We start from the raw sequence: 14,516 nt of genomic DNA on the forward strand, positions 1-14,516 counted from the left end.
ATTTGTCTTAGCTGATGGCCTTGTGGGTGCACAAAAGCTTCTTCTGGGACGATCTAGCAGCCATTTTGTCTTTACGCATATTTTTTCCGCCGCTTTACAAGCCATCACAAAATGGTTCTCCTTTCCACAGCCTTTACATATCTGCCCAATGATGTGACATTTACCTTCATGTGGAAACGAAAATCCACATCTAAAACACAACTTATTTTTGCATGTAGACCTCACTTTGTGCATTTCCGTCTTTTGCTTTGGCGTACTTTTTACACTCATGACTGATTCATTCTGAGCACCACTGGCCTCCATGTCAGCAGTTGTCTATCAGCACACTCTTTCGTCCCCGGCAGCCATTAACACTTTCTCCAGACTGAGTTTCTCTCAGCATTCATTCTCTGAAGGAATTGGATTAAACTTGGGATTCAAAGATTCTTTAATCTGACGGTATGTGATTTCTTCGGCAGCTAGCAGCAGTAGTACAATGTCTTTCTTTAAAGGGTTCAGTAAGTTATTTGTTTCTTCTTTTCTATACGTCAGTTTGCATTTTCTGACACCTGATTGATCTCCGCCTTGCAGTGCTCCTGTTTGCAATGTTATTTTGCAATTTTTGATAGCTGTTCTTTGAAAACCTGGTTGTATCTTCCTTCACCGTTAATACTTCATATGACATTATCTTTATGTATGGCCTGACCAACAGCTTCCTGGCCAATGATTCGTAGATTCTCTGCAACGTTTTCATTATCTTCAACTGCTTCACAGCAGCTGGAGCTGCGCTTTGACTCAACATCTGTTAAGTGTTGATTCCATACTTTGAGGACAGCACAAGTGTCGCACATGAGCAGTTTGATTGGACAGCAGGAAACACCCTTGGAGAGCATTGTCTACATTCATGTTACGACCCCCCTACCTCCTCACCAGTTGTAACATCCTCCCCAGCCTGGGTACCAGCCAATGACTACCCCACACATGGAGCTTAGTATTACACGTCTTTATTTGTCTGAGTGTAACTCCCAACTCAACATTCTAAAGCAGCCTTTATTGCACTCTGCTCTAACACTTATGTGGCAGCTCTACAGAGTCTATCAGGAGCCAACAGGGTTCCATCATTCCTAACTTGCAAGACACTAAAGTAGCCAGTTTGTGATCGCTTGTGTTTCTTTTCAGGAGGGACGTAACATGGTAGTTTGCGCTGCACTGGCCCAATAGGACCAAAGCTGATTTCCATGTTGCAGAGTGTTCAAATTATGAGATTAGCTGAACAGTATTGCGGCCCAGTGTAATTACAGGTGACTGAGAGTAATAAAAGCATTCCATCCATCATGTTTTAGTTTTTTCTTTTCACTACCAGCATCCATTTATTGTATATTGTTATTGGGGTGTAAACTAGGGCTCGGAGAAAATTCCACTCTGCCAGTGGAGTTCGCGGAATTTTGGCAACTCTGCGTTCCACTTGGAATGCAGAGTTTTTTTTGCGCAAGGCTTGACAATGTTAAGTTGGTGAGCATGAGTGAGAATTAACGTACCGTAGAGCGATTTTCAGGCGTTAGAACGCCTCCCGGTGAGATTTCTCAACGTGGGCGGTTGAGACATGTCACCACTGTTCGCGATGAGAAACCTGCCTCTCGAGTAGAAAATCTACTCTAGCAGCAGAAAGCAGCAGTGCCCTCTGGTGCACTGTGTGCTTCCATTTGTGTTGATTTTAAAGTGTGGAACAAGCTCCTGGCGCTAAAAATCAGCGCGAGCAGCACACAGTGCCGAATGCCGCCTGCTCGTGGAACTCGACGGAATGTCACAGAGTTTTGTTGCAACTCCATGGAATTCCGTGCAGTTAAACTCCATGAGTTCTGCCCACCCTTAGTGTAAACCCACTCAAACAGCAGTCAGTGTAACCTGTTTCATGTGAGAATGTAGAATTGTTTTTGTGGAAGGAATTGTGGGTCTAAGAGGGAACTGTTAGTTAAATCTTCACACAGGGCAAAATTGATGCCAAACTAAGGTGCACACTCACACAAGCTTCACAGCATTCCAACAAGGATGAGCTCTTTTAATTGTTTTAGGAAGACATTCCACAAAGTTGGAATCATAAATTAGATGCCCCAATCAACTTAAAAGTTATGCAAAATAAGGCCCCAGGATGTATCCATTGCTGACAGAAGATTCTACAGCCCAATTATGTGCTACACCTGTTACCAGTCAATGAAAGTGTTGAGGAGGCTCAACATAATGCCCTAAAGGTGAACCCCTTCTACAGTGGGAGCTTAGGAACTGTTTGTCTATAGTGCTCCACAGAGCTCTGAGCAGCTGCATTTTGGACTACCTAAAGTAGAAGCTTACACAATACATAATACATTTCCTTGATCAGGTTGCTGAATTTGTATGAGTTATCTCTGATTATACAGTCTCATTATAGTAGAGAAAGACTGTGGTTTTACACTTTTACATTCAAAAGCAAGCAGAAGTCATCAGCTGAATCTGAGGGCATCAAATGATATACTGAAAGTTTCATCCACATTTTACAGTTATGACACTGGCCTTGGTCCAGTTTAGCTGGCTACACTTTTTGGGGAAACAAATGGTTGTTTTTATTGACTATCTTGGCAGAATTTAGCTTAATCCAATGTAAACTTATCCAGCTAGGAATGAATACCATTCACACCCAAAATCTGGTCACCACTGGCTCTCAATCAAACTTGAAGGCAACTGAATGACCTGTGGGAGAGGAAGAAGCTAGAGACTGAACACTAGGGGTTTGTGGCAAGGGCCCTAAAGCTGCCAGCACGCAACATTAGCTAGTGCACAATAAGATTTAAATAGATGGTGCAAATAACAACCCTAGTATGGGTTGAGATCACTGTGCTATAATATTTTGTACACTTGACCATGATTATTCACACCAAAATACCATGTGAATTTCTCAGACAAATAGGAAAGAGCACAAAGTATCTTCTCGTGTGATATCCTCTTTTTTCTCTGTACTTTTTGTTAATATTTTACAGAAGAAGGTTAATAGTTAATATGTTTCAACCCATAACGAACGCAAGCCTGCGGCTTTCTCAAAGCCATGTCAAGGTTCGTGGCATTAACCTTCTTCTGTATATTTGGGTCCGAGGCGTGTTTGTGTTGTACCCACCCTTAAGGCCCCCTTTGGATACATGTATTTTGGATTTGGTGCTCTGCTGGGCAAAGCCTTTGTGGCAATGCATTCACCATCAACTTTCGGTGCAAAATAGCTTTTGTGTGGATGAAATGATGAACGCTGCTGTTTCTGCTGCTATGTGCCACACAATTGCCAGAACAAAGCAATATTAAATCTGGCCTAATAATGTCCATATTAGAACATTTGAAGATACCACAGAAGGCATAATTATGATAACTGCGAATGGTTGCAAAATTCACCTCACAAAAGAGAGATTTCCCTCATATTTGTTGGGAATGGTACACCTTTATGTTCTGGGGTCAAATGTTGAGAAAACTCTTTCACCACTCCGAACAGTTCCTTCTCTACATTACCGGCTGAAAAAAGCGTGCGCCCTTGGCTAAAAAAAAACCTAAATTTTTACTGTTACCACTTACAGTTTGACCTGAGTCGTCTGGCAGCATCATCTAGAACTGTAAGCAGCCACCCGGTAGACTTCAGCACAGCGGCTGCAGGACCACATCCTTCATTAGGAATATCTTGTGATGTAAGGTTGTAGGGACATTTGCAAAGAAGTCATTATCTAATCTTTCATCGGTTTTCCACAAGAATCTGGTTCTTTGCATAGCCAAGAATGGTAGAACAATAGAAAAAGCCATATGTTGAACAAATGAATGGGGTTAAAGAGAGGCACAGTTAAATTTTTGATATAGCCTTATAGCCCGCCGGAGCGGGCTATACCGGCCATTAAAGGCCCGCTCCAGCGTTAAAGGCCTGAGCCGAAGGCCTATAAGCAGGGAGCAGGACTTTAAAGGCCGGTATAGCCCAGCTACGAAGGGCTATAAAGCTATTAGAACATTCTGCCACTAGAGGGCAGAATGTTCTGACAAATAAAACAAAGGCCTCTCGGAACCCATGGGGATTGAAATCCCCTAGGGCTTTGAGAGGTCTTCGTTCAAACAACATTTGAATGTTGCTCTGCAGGCTTTTACCGCCCCGTAGAAACACGGAGCACTCTGAAGTATTCACCAGGGTTGCTCCACATTCCAATGTTCTAATAAGTTTAAATGATCCAAAACAGAGAGGTGCAAGTCCCTCTTTACAGGTGGACACTCATTCAGTAAATGGTCATCGCAGACTCTTAGGGGGAGATTTAGTAACATTTTGTTCCGTGTTTGCATCTCAAAAGTGACGCAAATTGGCGCAAAATCATTTTTTCCTAATTAACTTTCCAGTGCTAAACTTGTTTAGTGCTGGAAATAATGTAAAAGTAATGCGAAGCAGCGCAACAGCACTGCTTCACATTACTTTGTGCCATAGGGGCGTACCAAGGGTGTTGCATGGGCGTTCTCATGCAACCATCCAAGGTTTCTCACGCTAAACCGAATTGACTAACTACAGTAGATTGGGTTTAGCGTGAGAAAACTGCACCCTTTCAAACCAGGCGCAGGGAAGAAGTGCGTTTATTTCTCCTTCTTTTTATGACTTTCCGTGCGTGCTGCACTGTGCAGCAGGCATACAAAGGCAGGAAAGCTTTCCCTCGTTTCTAAGCATAGTATTTTGTACAGAAAGGGAACCCTTCCAGTACAAAACTTATGCTAGACTCACACACACACCCTAGAGCTATGGCGCTAAGGTTTGTGCGTGGTTAACGGCAGCTGAAATCACCGCTGGCACAAGGGAAGGAGAGAGCAATATCTTTAAAAATATGGCGCTCTCCTGCTCCTTCTCTGTCACGGAACGCAGCACAGCCTCACAGGAGCTGCGCTGTGTTGCGTGGAGATTGCGTGGAGATTTGGTCAATATTCCCCTTAATATGTTTGATAAAAAGGTGCACTTTATAAGTAAGGGGCTAATTTTAAGTGAACCATCAGGATTACAAGTGAAAATGAGACACTGTGCATTCCAGGTTTTTCACCTGGAAACTTTGCTTCATCGAATCTGATGAAATATCTGTGTGACAATTCACATGGAAATGCGGGGAAACATTCAGGAATCAGAGCAGAAACACTCTCCATTCCCCATTAATGCACAATCAGGTGGAACCCTCCTCCCTTCCAGAATTCCCATGTTACTGGTAATCCTGTCTAGAGAATACCATCCCACTCATAATTGGGCCAAAACATGCCTAGTTCTGCCCAATGATCCAAGATATTTGTGAAAAAAGAAAATCATATTTTTATGGAGTTGCTCAGCCATTGCCAGATGAGCAATGACTTGTCCAGATGCACTGGATGTACTGATGATTCCAGAAGTTGATCCTTTGATGTTGTCTGGTGCAGGAGTGTATCATTTGGCTGTGCCTTCGACCTGCACCAGAACGCCTTCTGCCTCATCATACCCGAGTCAGGTAAACACTTCTAAATACCTTACATCCTCAATTTCAGCTTCTTTATTAAACTAATGTGCAGCCCCCAGTCAAATCCCTCTCCCCGGTTATATTTTGTGCCCACTAGCAGTCCTAGTAAAGCATTGCTTTTAAACTGTTATTCCATTGTCCCCCCTTTGTGGAAATTAATACCCCTATGATACTATGAAGGTGTCCTGCAAGTCTAGTCCCGACCGTCCACAAACTGGAGGTCCACAGTCTGAATGTAGATGTGAGCCTATTTTGTTTACACCTAAACCCTCGCAAAAATGGACATACACCTAACCTTTGTTTTTAACATTTATTTCACAGAAATCTTACCCGTTTGTGGTTCCCCTTCCGCCCTTCCACTGTGCCCTGATGAAGGTGTAGTCCCGGACGGGACCATACACCGAAACGCGCGTAGGCGCTCTCTCCTATTTAGGAACCCTCAGAACCTACCCGGACCTCGAACCATCGGTCCCCACGTTATCTACAACCATCATCGCTTGGTGCTGTTTGATCGGAGAATGAATGCTGTATGAATGTTGTTGATATGCTAGAGCGGAATCTGAACCACCATTTACTTATTTTTATTATATTGTCTATTTATTTCGGTGTAGGTTAATTCTCGAAACATATTTATGTATTAGCAAAAAAAGCAATCCCTTAAATAAATTCATTCCTGAAAAATAAATTTTGATACTAAATGAATAAACCTGTTTGTGTGGTGTAATTTGCCTGGGCTTAGGTGTCTTTGTAGTAATATATTTGGACCTCTCCTAGGCCTTTTTGTTCAAATCCATAGGGCAGGTACCCGTTCTGCTTTGGATGTTTCTTTCCCCGTCTACCTGCCTTAGATCGATGTGGGGTCCCCCTCTGTATTGAAGTATCATTTGGCTGTGACCAGCACTCATCCTAAATCTTGACTGCCGCGTGCGGCTTGCCCAAGGCTTGACTGTCACGACAAGTATGAAGCTGACTTGTGAAGTAATGTCAGAAAAAAAAACAGCACAGGGAGTTGTCAGTCCTTTGCTTGAGTACTCGTTGAATGCCATGCCCATCTTTCAAGAAGTATTAGGAAACAGACCAATGAAATGCTCCACTACTTAAGGTGCACAGACCTGACAATCTACCCATGACCATCTCCCATTGATTGCATCTTCCCTGGCGCTAAGCCCTCTGTTCAGTGCTCCGTTGCTCTCAAGATACGCTCTAGGTTGCAACACATACCTGAAGTTAATACCGAATACTCACACAAGAAAGAGAGCATATAGCCAACACCCCATAAAAGCAAGGATACAGAATGCAATGTAGTTGGAAGTACCAAGTGGCACACACGCGACTATGCTCCTAGCGTAGTGGTGCCCTGATGGGTCGAATAGTGGCATTAGGTTGACAATTCGTGGAAGAGACAACTCTGATCCTGCAAAATTCTTCAAATGTGTGTCATCTGTCCCACGCTTTGGAGGGTTTGTCGTAAACCCACAATGTACGCAAACAAGTGCACTCACACAAGCATCTCACCCAGCAACCACCTGTCAATCCATTCAAAACCACTGGCATCTGATCAACACACACTATTCACAGGACAGCAGCACAAAGCTTTATTTTTATGCAACAGGTAGTACACTAGTTGTAGTGTGCAGAAGGTATTTATTCATCTTTTTCTGCAGGGTTTTCAGCATATTTTGGCGGAAAATGTCCCTATGCGCACATTCAGTTACATTGTTACTTTTTAAACTAGCTCCCAATTAAAAACACTTGGATAAGAACATTGTATCTTCCTGCAACACAGAAGTACTCCCCCAAACGATTCATGACATCATAGAATTAATATTGAATACTGACTATTGTGGTTTTCTAAACAACCTTCGCCTCTGGCAAAGTTCTAATTGATCTTTTCTCATTGTTAGTGAATTCCACTATTTTGATTCGGATGTAATGTTTTATTTCGGATATGTGTTGGTCTGTGTGCTCTATCTCTTTGTGATTGTACTTTGACATTTTATTTCAAGTATGTGTGAGTTGTCTTTATGTGTCTGTAGAGAATTGTCTGTGTGCCTGAGGGTTAACCTGTGTGTCAAATATTTCATTTTAATGACTTCTATTTTCTGCTTCCTTTTTGCCTAGTTGCTCAAAAATCCAGAATATTGCTCTAATTTACTAGAACACTGACATAGCACTGAAAGGAGTATGTACTTTAATGTTGTTACCCAAAGTGAAAGGCCCTTTAGTGAACTCTATGAACGTTCTTTGTGGCCCTTGATGTTGCAAAATATCTTGACATTTTACAGAATAGGCAACTGGATTTCCATTGCGAACCTGAAAATCTTCCCATGCAAAATTTTATTTCATACAAAAAAGTACAGAAATATGAATTCAAATGGCAGGGGAATTTTTCCCTTGTTAACGGGGAGAAAACCTTTAATGTAGTAGTTGACCAGACTCTTGGCCCCTTATGTCTCTTTGAAGATGAATTAAAATATTAAGAACCTTGCACAGTTGAATTCCATTGGATCAAGATCCATCAATATCTCCTTCACCAAGGGAGAATCTTGTGGCGTATAAGTAGAGCAGACTGGATTCTGCATGCCGTGTTCTGCACCGCACACCACAAACGCACACGTGCTGTCCCCTCTGAGGTCCATAGAGAGACACGCTCACACTCGCTTTACTCCCTTAGTACTTCCCAGCAAGTGAAGTGCTTGCTGCGTTGCTGACCTTACCTGCGAGTGAATAAACCCTAGAACGCTACTCCACCTGTCTGATTTTTGCTCAGCTGTTGACCTCCTCATGTGTAGGGCATATGGCCCTACCAATGGAATATCCACTGCAAATGGAAGTTACTCCAGCTCATGAGCCTGGCTTCGGCGACACCCTAAAGGCCACACCAACCCTATATCATTCCGGCCAGAAAAGGTGGGAGGAAAAGTCCAATGGTCCCAAGCAAACATACGATGATGAACATCCAAAGGAATATTCGGTCAATCACCATGGCAACGTACTTCCAGTCTTCTTTTACCTGCAATGAAGCATATTGTCCATTAGAAGGGCCTGCAAACACCTCACATTTCCATTTATAGATAAATATTGTAGGACAAAACATTCTGTGGATCCAGAAATATGGAATTGCTTTCTAATCAGCCCCAATAATTCAAGTGGGAAATGGGAAAGGTGGTTGAAGTTGCATTGTGTGACCTGAATATGTTGAGTGTTTGAGCCAGATTTCTATCTTTTCTAAGCTGTCTTTGCAACTGAACAGAAAGTTGTTTGTTTGATGTGGGTAGATTGGGGATGGTGCATGTATGAGAGTTGAAGGATAAAAGACTACCTGGTTTAGCTATAGGGGCGACAGGCCGGGGATTCCCTTGTTGAACGTCACCTACCCAGTCGGTCTTTAGACAGACTTCCTTTCGTCTCTCCTGTCGTCTCTTCCCGCATCCTCCCTCTATTTATGTCTCTCCTTCTCTCCTCTCTCAATGTATTGAGACTAAACTAATTTGTCTGATGCCCGATGGAGCTACCTGTTTTAGCTATAGGGGAAATGGTCCGTGGATTCCCTCCTTGGTCGTCACCTACCCAGTCGGTCTTTAGATAGACTTCCTTTCGTCTCTCCTTGTTGTCTCTTCCCGTATCCTCCCTTTCTCACCTCCCCTGCCCACTCCACTACTTTTCTCTCTTCTTTCTCTCCTCTCCTAATTGTATTGCCTATTTTTTTTATGTATTGTGTAATTGTTGATCTTTTTCAGTTACATTGTTGATTCTCTTGTAAAGCGCTCTGATACCTTCGGGTCTAGCCAGCGCTATATAAAACTATTTAAATAAATAAAAAAATAAAAAAATAAATCTTTATGTAAAAAAAATCTTGCTAATCTTTTAAGTGCCTTGTCCAGTATGCTTCCCTTTGTAGAAGCACTTGACCACTATTTTTGCCACCATCTCTTTTCAAAACCAGTACCGATATCCAAAACTTCAGTTAAGACTCACTGGATAATATGCCTTACTGCCCTTAAACTGAAGGATTTAAATTTCCACCTGGTGAGCTGTTTCCTCAGAGGGACTACACAAGACATAAAAAAGTTTTCAACCTGACACATGGGATAGATTGACTCTTCAGGGCCAAGGAAATTAGAAGTGAGTCAATATAGAGAAAGTGAACTGAACCGCCAGGTGGAGGGCGCAGTTCTGGTTAGCCAATGGATCAAAACCCAAAGTGTGTAAGAACAGGTGGGCATGGTGAGGCATAATGAGATATTTCTACTTTCATACAATAAAAAGGTGTCTTATTTCTTTCTTTTTTCTTTAATTTTAGAGGAATATAGAAGAGAAAATGCAAACCTCCTGACAAAGTACTTTGCTGTATCATGAAATTTGGCGGGGGAACTGGTACTGAAAGTTAAAAAGACAACTTGAGTTTGTAGAATCAGATACGCTATGTTAAATAACCTTAATTACATTTCTCAAGGGACTCTAATGGAGTTGGGAATTCTTGTGTTGTGTATTAGGAATCTGCCTTTTTGCCATTGCACCCAGGATTTTTCATCTTTTATACGGATTTTATTTTTGATGGAATTTTGACACTGTGATACTGGTATTCAGTGGCACAGTGTGCATGTTATGGCTTAAAAAAAGTATTATATAATTGTTTCACCCAATTGATGTATTTCAGTTTCCAGTAAGACCACTCACTATAGGTTGAGACAGAAACTGCAACAGTGGTGTGGAAGTTGAATAGCATGACAGCTGCAGGGGGTATTCACATCAGCCATTTATAAAGTATTTATAGGTATTTTGTAACAAATACATAAATAAAATATTATTAACTGTAATAAGTCACACTTTGTCAAGCAAGCAGTAATTACATTAACACATAAAAGTATAATAGCTGAGAAATTTGGCAATCATTTGCATCTTTCTCTTATCAATAAGAATGGCAACATACAGGCCATAATTTTAGGTAATATAAGTTAATGAATAACCTAGTCAAAATGAGAACAGATTTTGTCAGAAAAAAGGAGTATAAAAATACTAGATTATTTTTGTGTTCTGAATTTAGTGGTATATAATGCCAAACTTTTCATAGGGTTAGCTAGAATTTTATATTTAGAATCTTCACGAAATATGTCTTTAAAAAACTATTCATAGAGATAGTGTACATTTGGTACACACAACAAGAAACTTGTATTAAGATAAAGTGTCTGGTCTGACTGTTTCATAATATGCCCTGGAAATAGACTGGGAGCCACACTCTCTCTCTCACCATTAATGTCCATCATAGCAACACAGCATTAGCTAAGCAACATTAAATAAAAAGGTCATATCTGGCATACATTTACTCAGTGAAGTGTTTAAAGAACTTATGTATGTGGATAAAAAGCTTATATTTGTACCAAAGCTCTAGAAAACTATGCCTGAGCGTTTTCCTCAATCCAATATGTAATACAGCCCTCACTATGCAAACTAGAATATTACATCGAATACCAATTGATTTGTGCAGTTGGGAATTAATGTATGATGTTACAATGCAAACATTTACAATGCATGCCTTTACAACACAGTTTGTACCTCACAACATCCATTACAACTCATATTTTTGTAACGCATGCCATCACAACGCATTTTTAGAAATTACATTTACAACACATTCCATTATAACGCATACCATTACAACGCATACCATTACATCCCATATTACTTTTAGGGCTACAGTAGGGTAAGAGTTGGATAGTGTAGGGGTAAAATGTACTATTCCTACTCCAGTGAGTGCAACAGTAGGATAAGTGCTAGATAGTGTAGTGGTAAATATTACTATTCCCACTCCAGTTAGTGTAATAGTAGGGTAATGTTAGACCTGGCACCATTGGCGTGGGTCTCCCTTCCAACTTTCGCTTTTGTCTCCTCTATGTTTGCTGACATTAGATGCTCTGGACGCTGTGCCACTGCCATTCAGTGCCACATCGCGAATGCTCCCTATTGTAAATTGACTGTATGAATTGGTATAATCCTAATTGACCCAAGGAACATGATAGGAAAGTCGAATTTAGTATGCCTGTGCTCCAAAAATGAAAGGGCATCTTTTAGTGATGATTATTTTCATATTCTGTGATTGAAAATACCACTTTTAGGAAGTAGGTATTTTCTTGCCTAAACCTTCCAGTGTGCTCTGCTGTTATATGTATTGGATGTCTGGTTTTGGAGGGTCAGGGCAGGCTGAGACAGACCTGGATTGAATAGAGAGATCTGCAGTGGAGTATGGGGAGGGGCGACCCTTTGATCTGAGCAGAGCTGTGCCTGGCAAGGTGAATGATGGCTCCACCTCCCACTGTGCGTCTGATGGGAGACCCCCTCTTCCTCAAAGGCAGGATGCAGCCTTGCAAACAAAGTGCTCCAGGACAACACCAAACTGGTTCTGGCTGTGTTCAGTGATTTGTGACTTTTTGAGAACAAAGACTTTTGGGGTATAAAAATCTGTGCTAAGACCCCGAGACAAGGTGTTACTTCTGGATGTCAAGACAAACCTCTGTCTGTGTAACTAGAGGGAAAGGACTCTGAAACTTTCATCCTTCTTGCTGAAACAACTACCCAAGGGCCTGATTTGAGCTTGCCTCCTGCCGAAGTCTCAGGGACATTAGATTTCACCCATCAGTCGTCCGGATTCCTATTTGAGGGGGATTCTACTCGCAGGTGAGGCCTCTGTTGAGAATTACAGAGCCTGTGGTCCTACTGCGGGGAACGCGGGCTAAAAGTCATCGCTATCACTATTGTGGGCCGCCGCAGATGAGCCCGTATTTGCCTGTGTTACCAAAATCATCGATATCACTATTTTGGGCCGCCGCAGCTGAGGAACCGTTGCCGCTGAGAGCCTGCATTTGCCTGTGTTACCAAAGTCATCGTTATTGCTATTGTGGGACGCCACAGCTGAGGAGCTGTTGGCTGAGAGCCCGCATTTGCCTGTGTTACCAAAGTCATCGTTCTCACTATAGTGGGCCGCTGCAGCTGAGGAGCTGTTGCTGTTGAGAACCCGCATTTGCCTGTGTTACCAAAGTCATCGTTCTCACTATTGTGGGCCACTGCAGTTGAGGAACTGTGCCGCTCAGTGCCCGCATTTGCCGTACTACGAGAATCATCGCTATTGTGGGCCGCTACAGCTGAGGAGCTGTGCTGCTGAGTTCCCGCATTTGCCGTCCTGCGAGAATCATCGCTATCGCTATTGTGGGCCGCTTTAAATAAGGAGCAGTGCGGCTGAGTGCCCGCATTTGCCATCCTGCGCGAATCATCGCTATCGCTATTGTGGGCCGCTGCAGTTGAGGAGCTGTACCGCTGATTACCCACATTTGCCGTCCTACTACGAGAATCGTCGCAATCGCTATTGTGGGCCGCTGCAGATGAGTGCCCGCACCAGTCCCCACTTCGAGGATCTTGTTACCACCTGCGTGTGCCACTGGGTGCCCACATTTAAGCCCCTTCCCAGGATTATCGTGAGTGCACGGCGTGGGGCGCTACAGCTGGGAGCTGTGGCTGCTGCGAGTCCGCCTGTCATCACCGCGGCTTCCTTGTGAGGCTGTGTGCCGTGCCCCTTTAAATCTCAGGTACATTGTGCACCACCGGGTCGCGTGGACCCCAGCCTCGAACTAAGTTCGTTCCACATGCTTTTTGAGTGCCTTTATTGCTTTTGAAGTGAATCTGTAATTATGTACATTGTGGCTCCTTGAGCGCTTTTTAGCCTTGTGTTCAGTATATATAAAGATAACTATTTTTCTATAACTGCTTGTGGTGTCCATTTGTAGCCTCTTCCCTGCGTTATTGTGTATGGTCATAAATGCTTCACACACTGCCTCTGAGATAGGGCTGTCTGCTCATACTACGTTAACACAGGGGTGAGCAGGGGTAATCAAAGGGTGTAGCCCCCTTACTCTGACTTAGGAAGAAGGATCAATATTTGGAACTCGGCGCCAGCTGCTGCCAACTAGAAATCCCCATTTCTAACAGGTAAGTGTTGGACAGGGCCGGACTGGCCGCAGCAGGCACTTCCCCGGTGGGCTGCCAGGGCTGGAGCTGGTTTTGGGCCCCTAGGGGGCCGATTTTTTTACAGGGCCATTTTTGCAGCATAGCTGCAATTTCGGCCGCTGTAACTAAATCGGCAGAAACCGGCCCTGGCAAACTGCTTGGCCGCACCTCCAACCCCTCAAGGGCTGACTGAGCACTTTGCCAGGGCCGGTTTTGGTTCCCAGAACGGCCCTGGTGTTGGATAGTGTAGGGGTAAAAATTACTATTTCCACTCCACTGAGTGCAACAGTAGAGTAAGTGTTTCATAGTGTAGGGATAAAAATTACTATTCTCCATTACTTACCTTATAATGTGTTGTAATGGCATGCATTGTAATGACATGCGTTGTAATGACATGTGTTGTAATGACATGTGAGGTAATGGCTGCGTTGTAATGGCATGCGATGTAAAGGATGTTGCGTTGTAAGGACTGCGTTGTAAAGGTAGTGCATAGTAATGACTGTTTGGTAAAGGTTATTTCCTGTTGGGAATTGTTTTTCCTTAGGGACTGTAAAAGAACATCACAGGTACATTTTCAAACACTTTTAAGTACAACAAAATGTTCTATAGAAAGCTTTCAACTAGACTCCCTGGGGGAACAATTTACAACTTTAAAATTAATACCTTGTCATGGATAACACATCTGCTCAGAGCATTAACAGTAATGATATAATAATCATACATGAAAGAATTAATTAGGTTGTCCACACTTTTAAATTGAGCAGTGGTATAAACCCATCTCTTTCTAAGACCACGCTGCATGTGAGGATAACCTATGGAGAATTCAATATCAGATGAGAAGTTATACCATGAGATGATCTCATACTGCAAAGTAAATAATTGGGACTTGAAAAGTATGACTTAACTTGATAAAGAATACATCTCAGAGATGATATCTGATGTCCTATTCAAAAGTCACTCATGTGAATGAATAATGATTTCTGTCTGTCTCATGCATTAGAGCTGCCGGACAGGTAATTTTCATTAAGG

General features: G+C 42.6%; 1 protein-coding gene across 1 annotated transcript in view; it reads right to left on the reverse strand.

The window, feature by feature from the left end:
* Window positions 1-7,060: 7,060 nt before the first annotated feature.
* Window positions 7,061-14,516, reverse strand: part of CHRNA2 (cholinergic receptor nicotinic alpha 2 subunit) — a 166,272-nt gene continuing 158,816 nt past the window's right edge. Inside the window, exon 7 of the mRNA XM_078649943.1 lies at window positions 7,061-8,502. Coding sequence (XP_078506069.1) covers window positions 8,377-8,502 — 126 coding nt within the window. The 3' untranslated portion in view covers window positions 7,061-8,376. The remainder of the gene's footprint in view (window positions 8,503-14,516) is intronic.

Source organism: Lissotriton helveticus, chromosome 6 (assembly GCF_964261635.1).
Source record: "Lissotriton helveticus chromosome 6, aLisHel1.1, whole genome shotgun sequence".
Classification (NCBI taxonomy): Eukaryota; Metazoa; Chordata; class Amphibia; order Caudata; family Salamandridae; genus Lissotriton; species Lissotriton helveticus.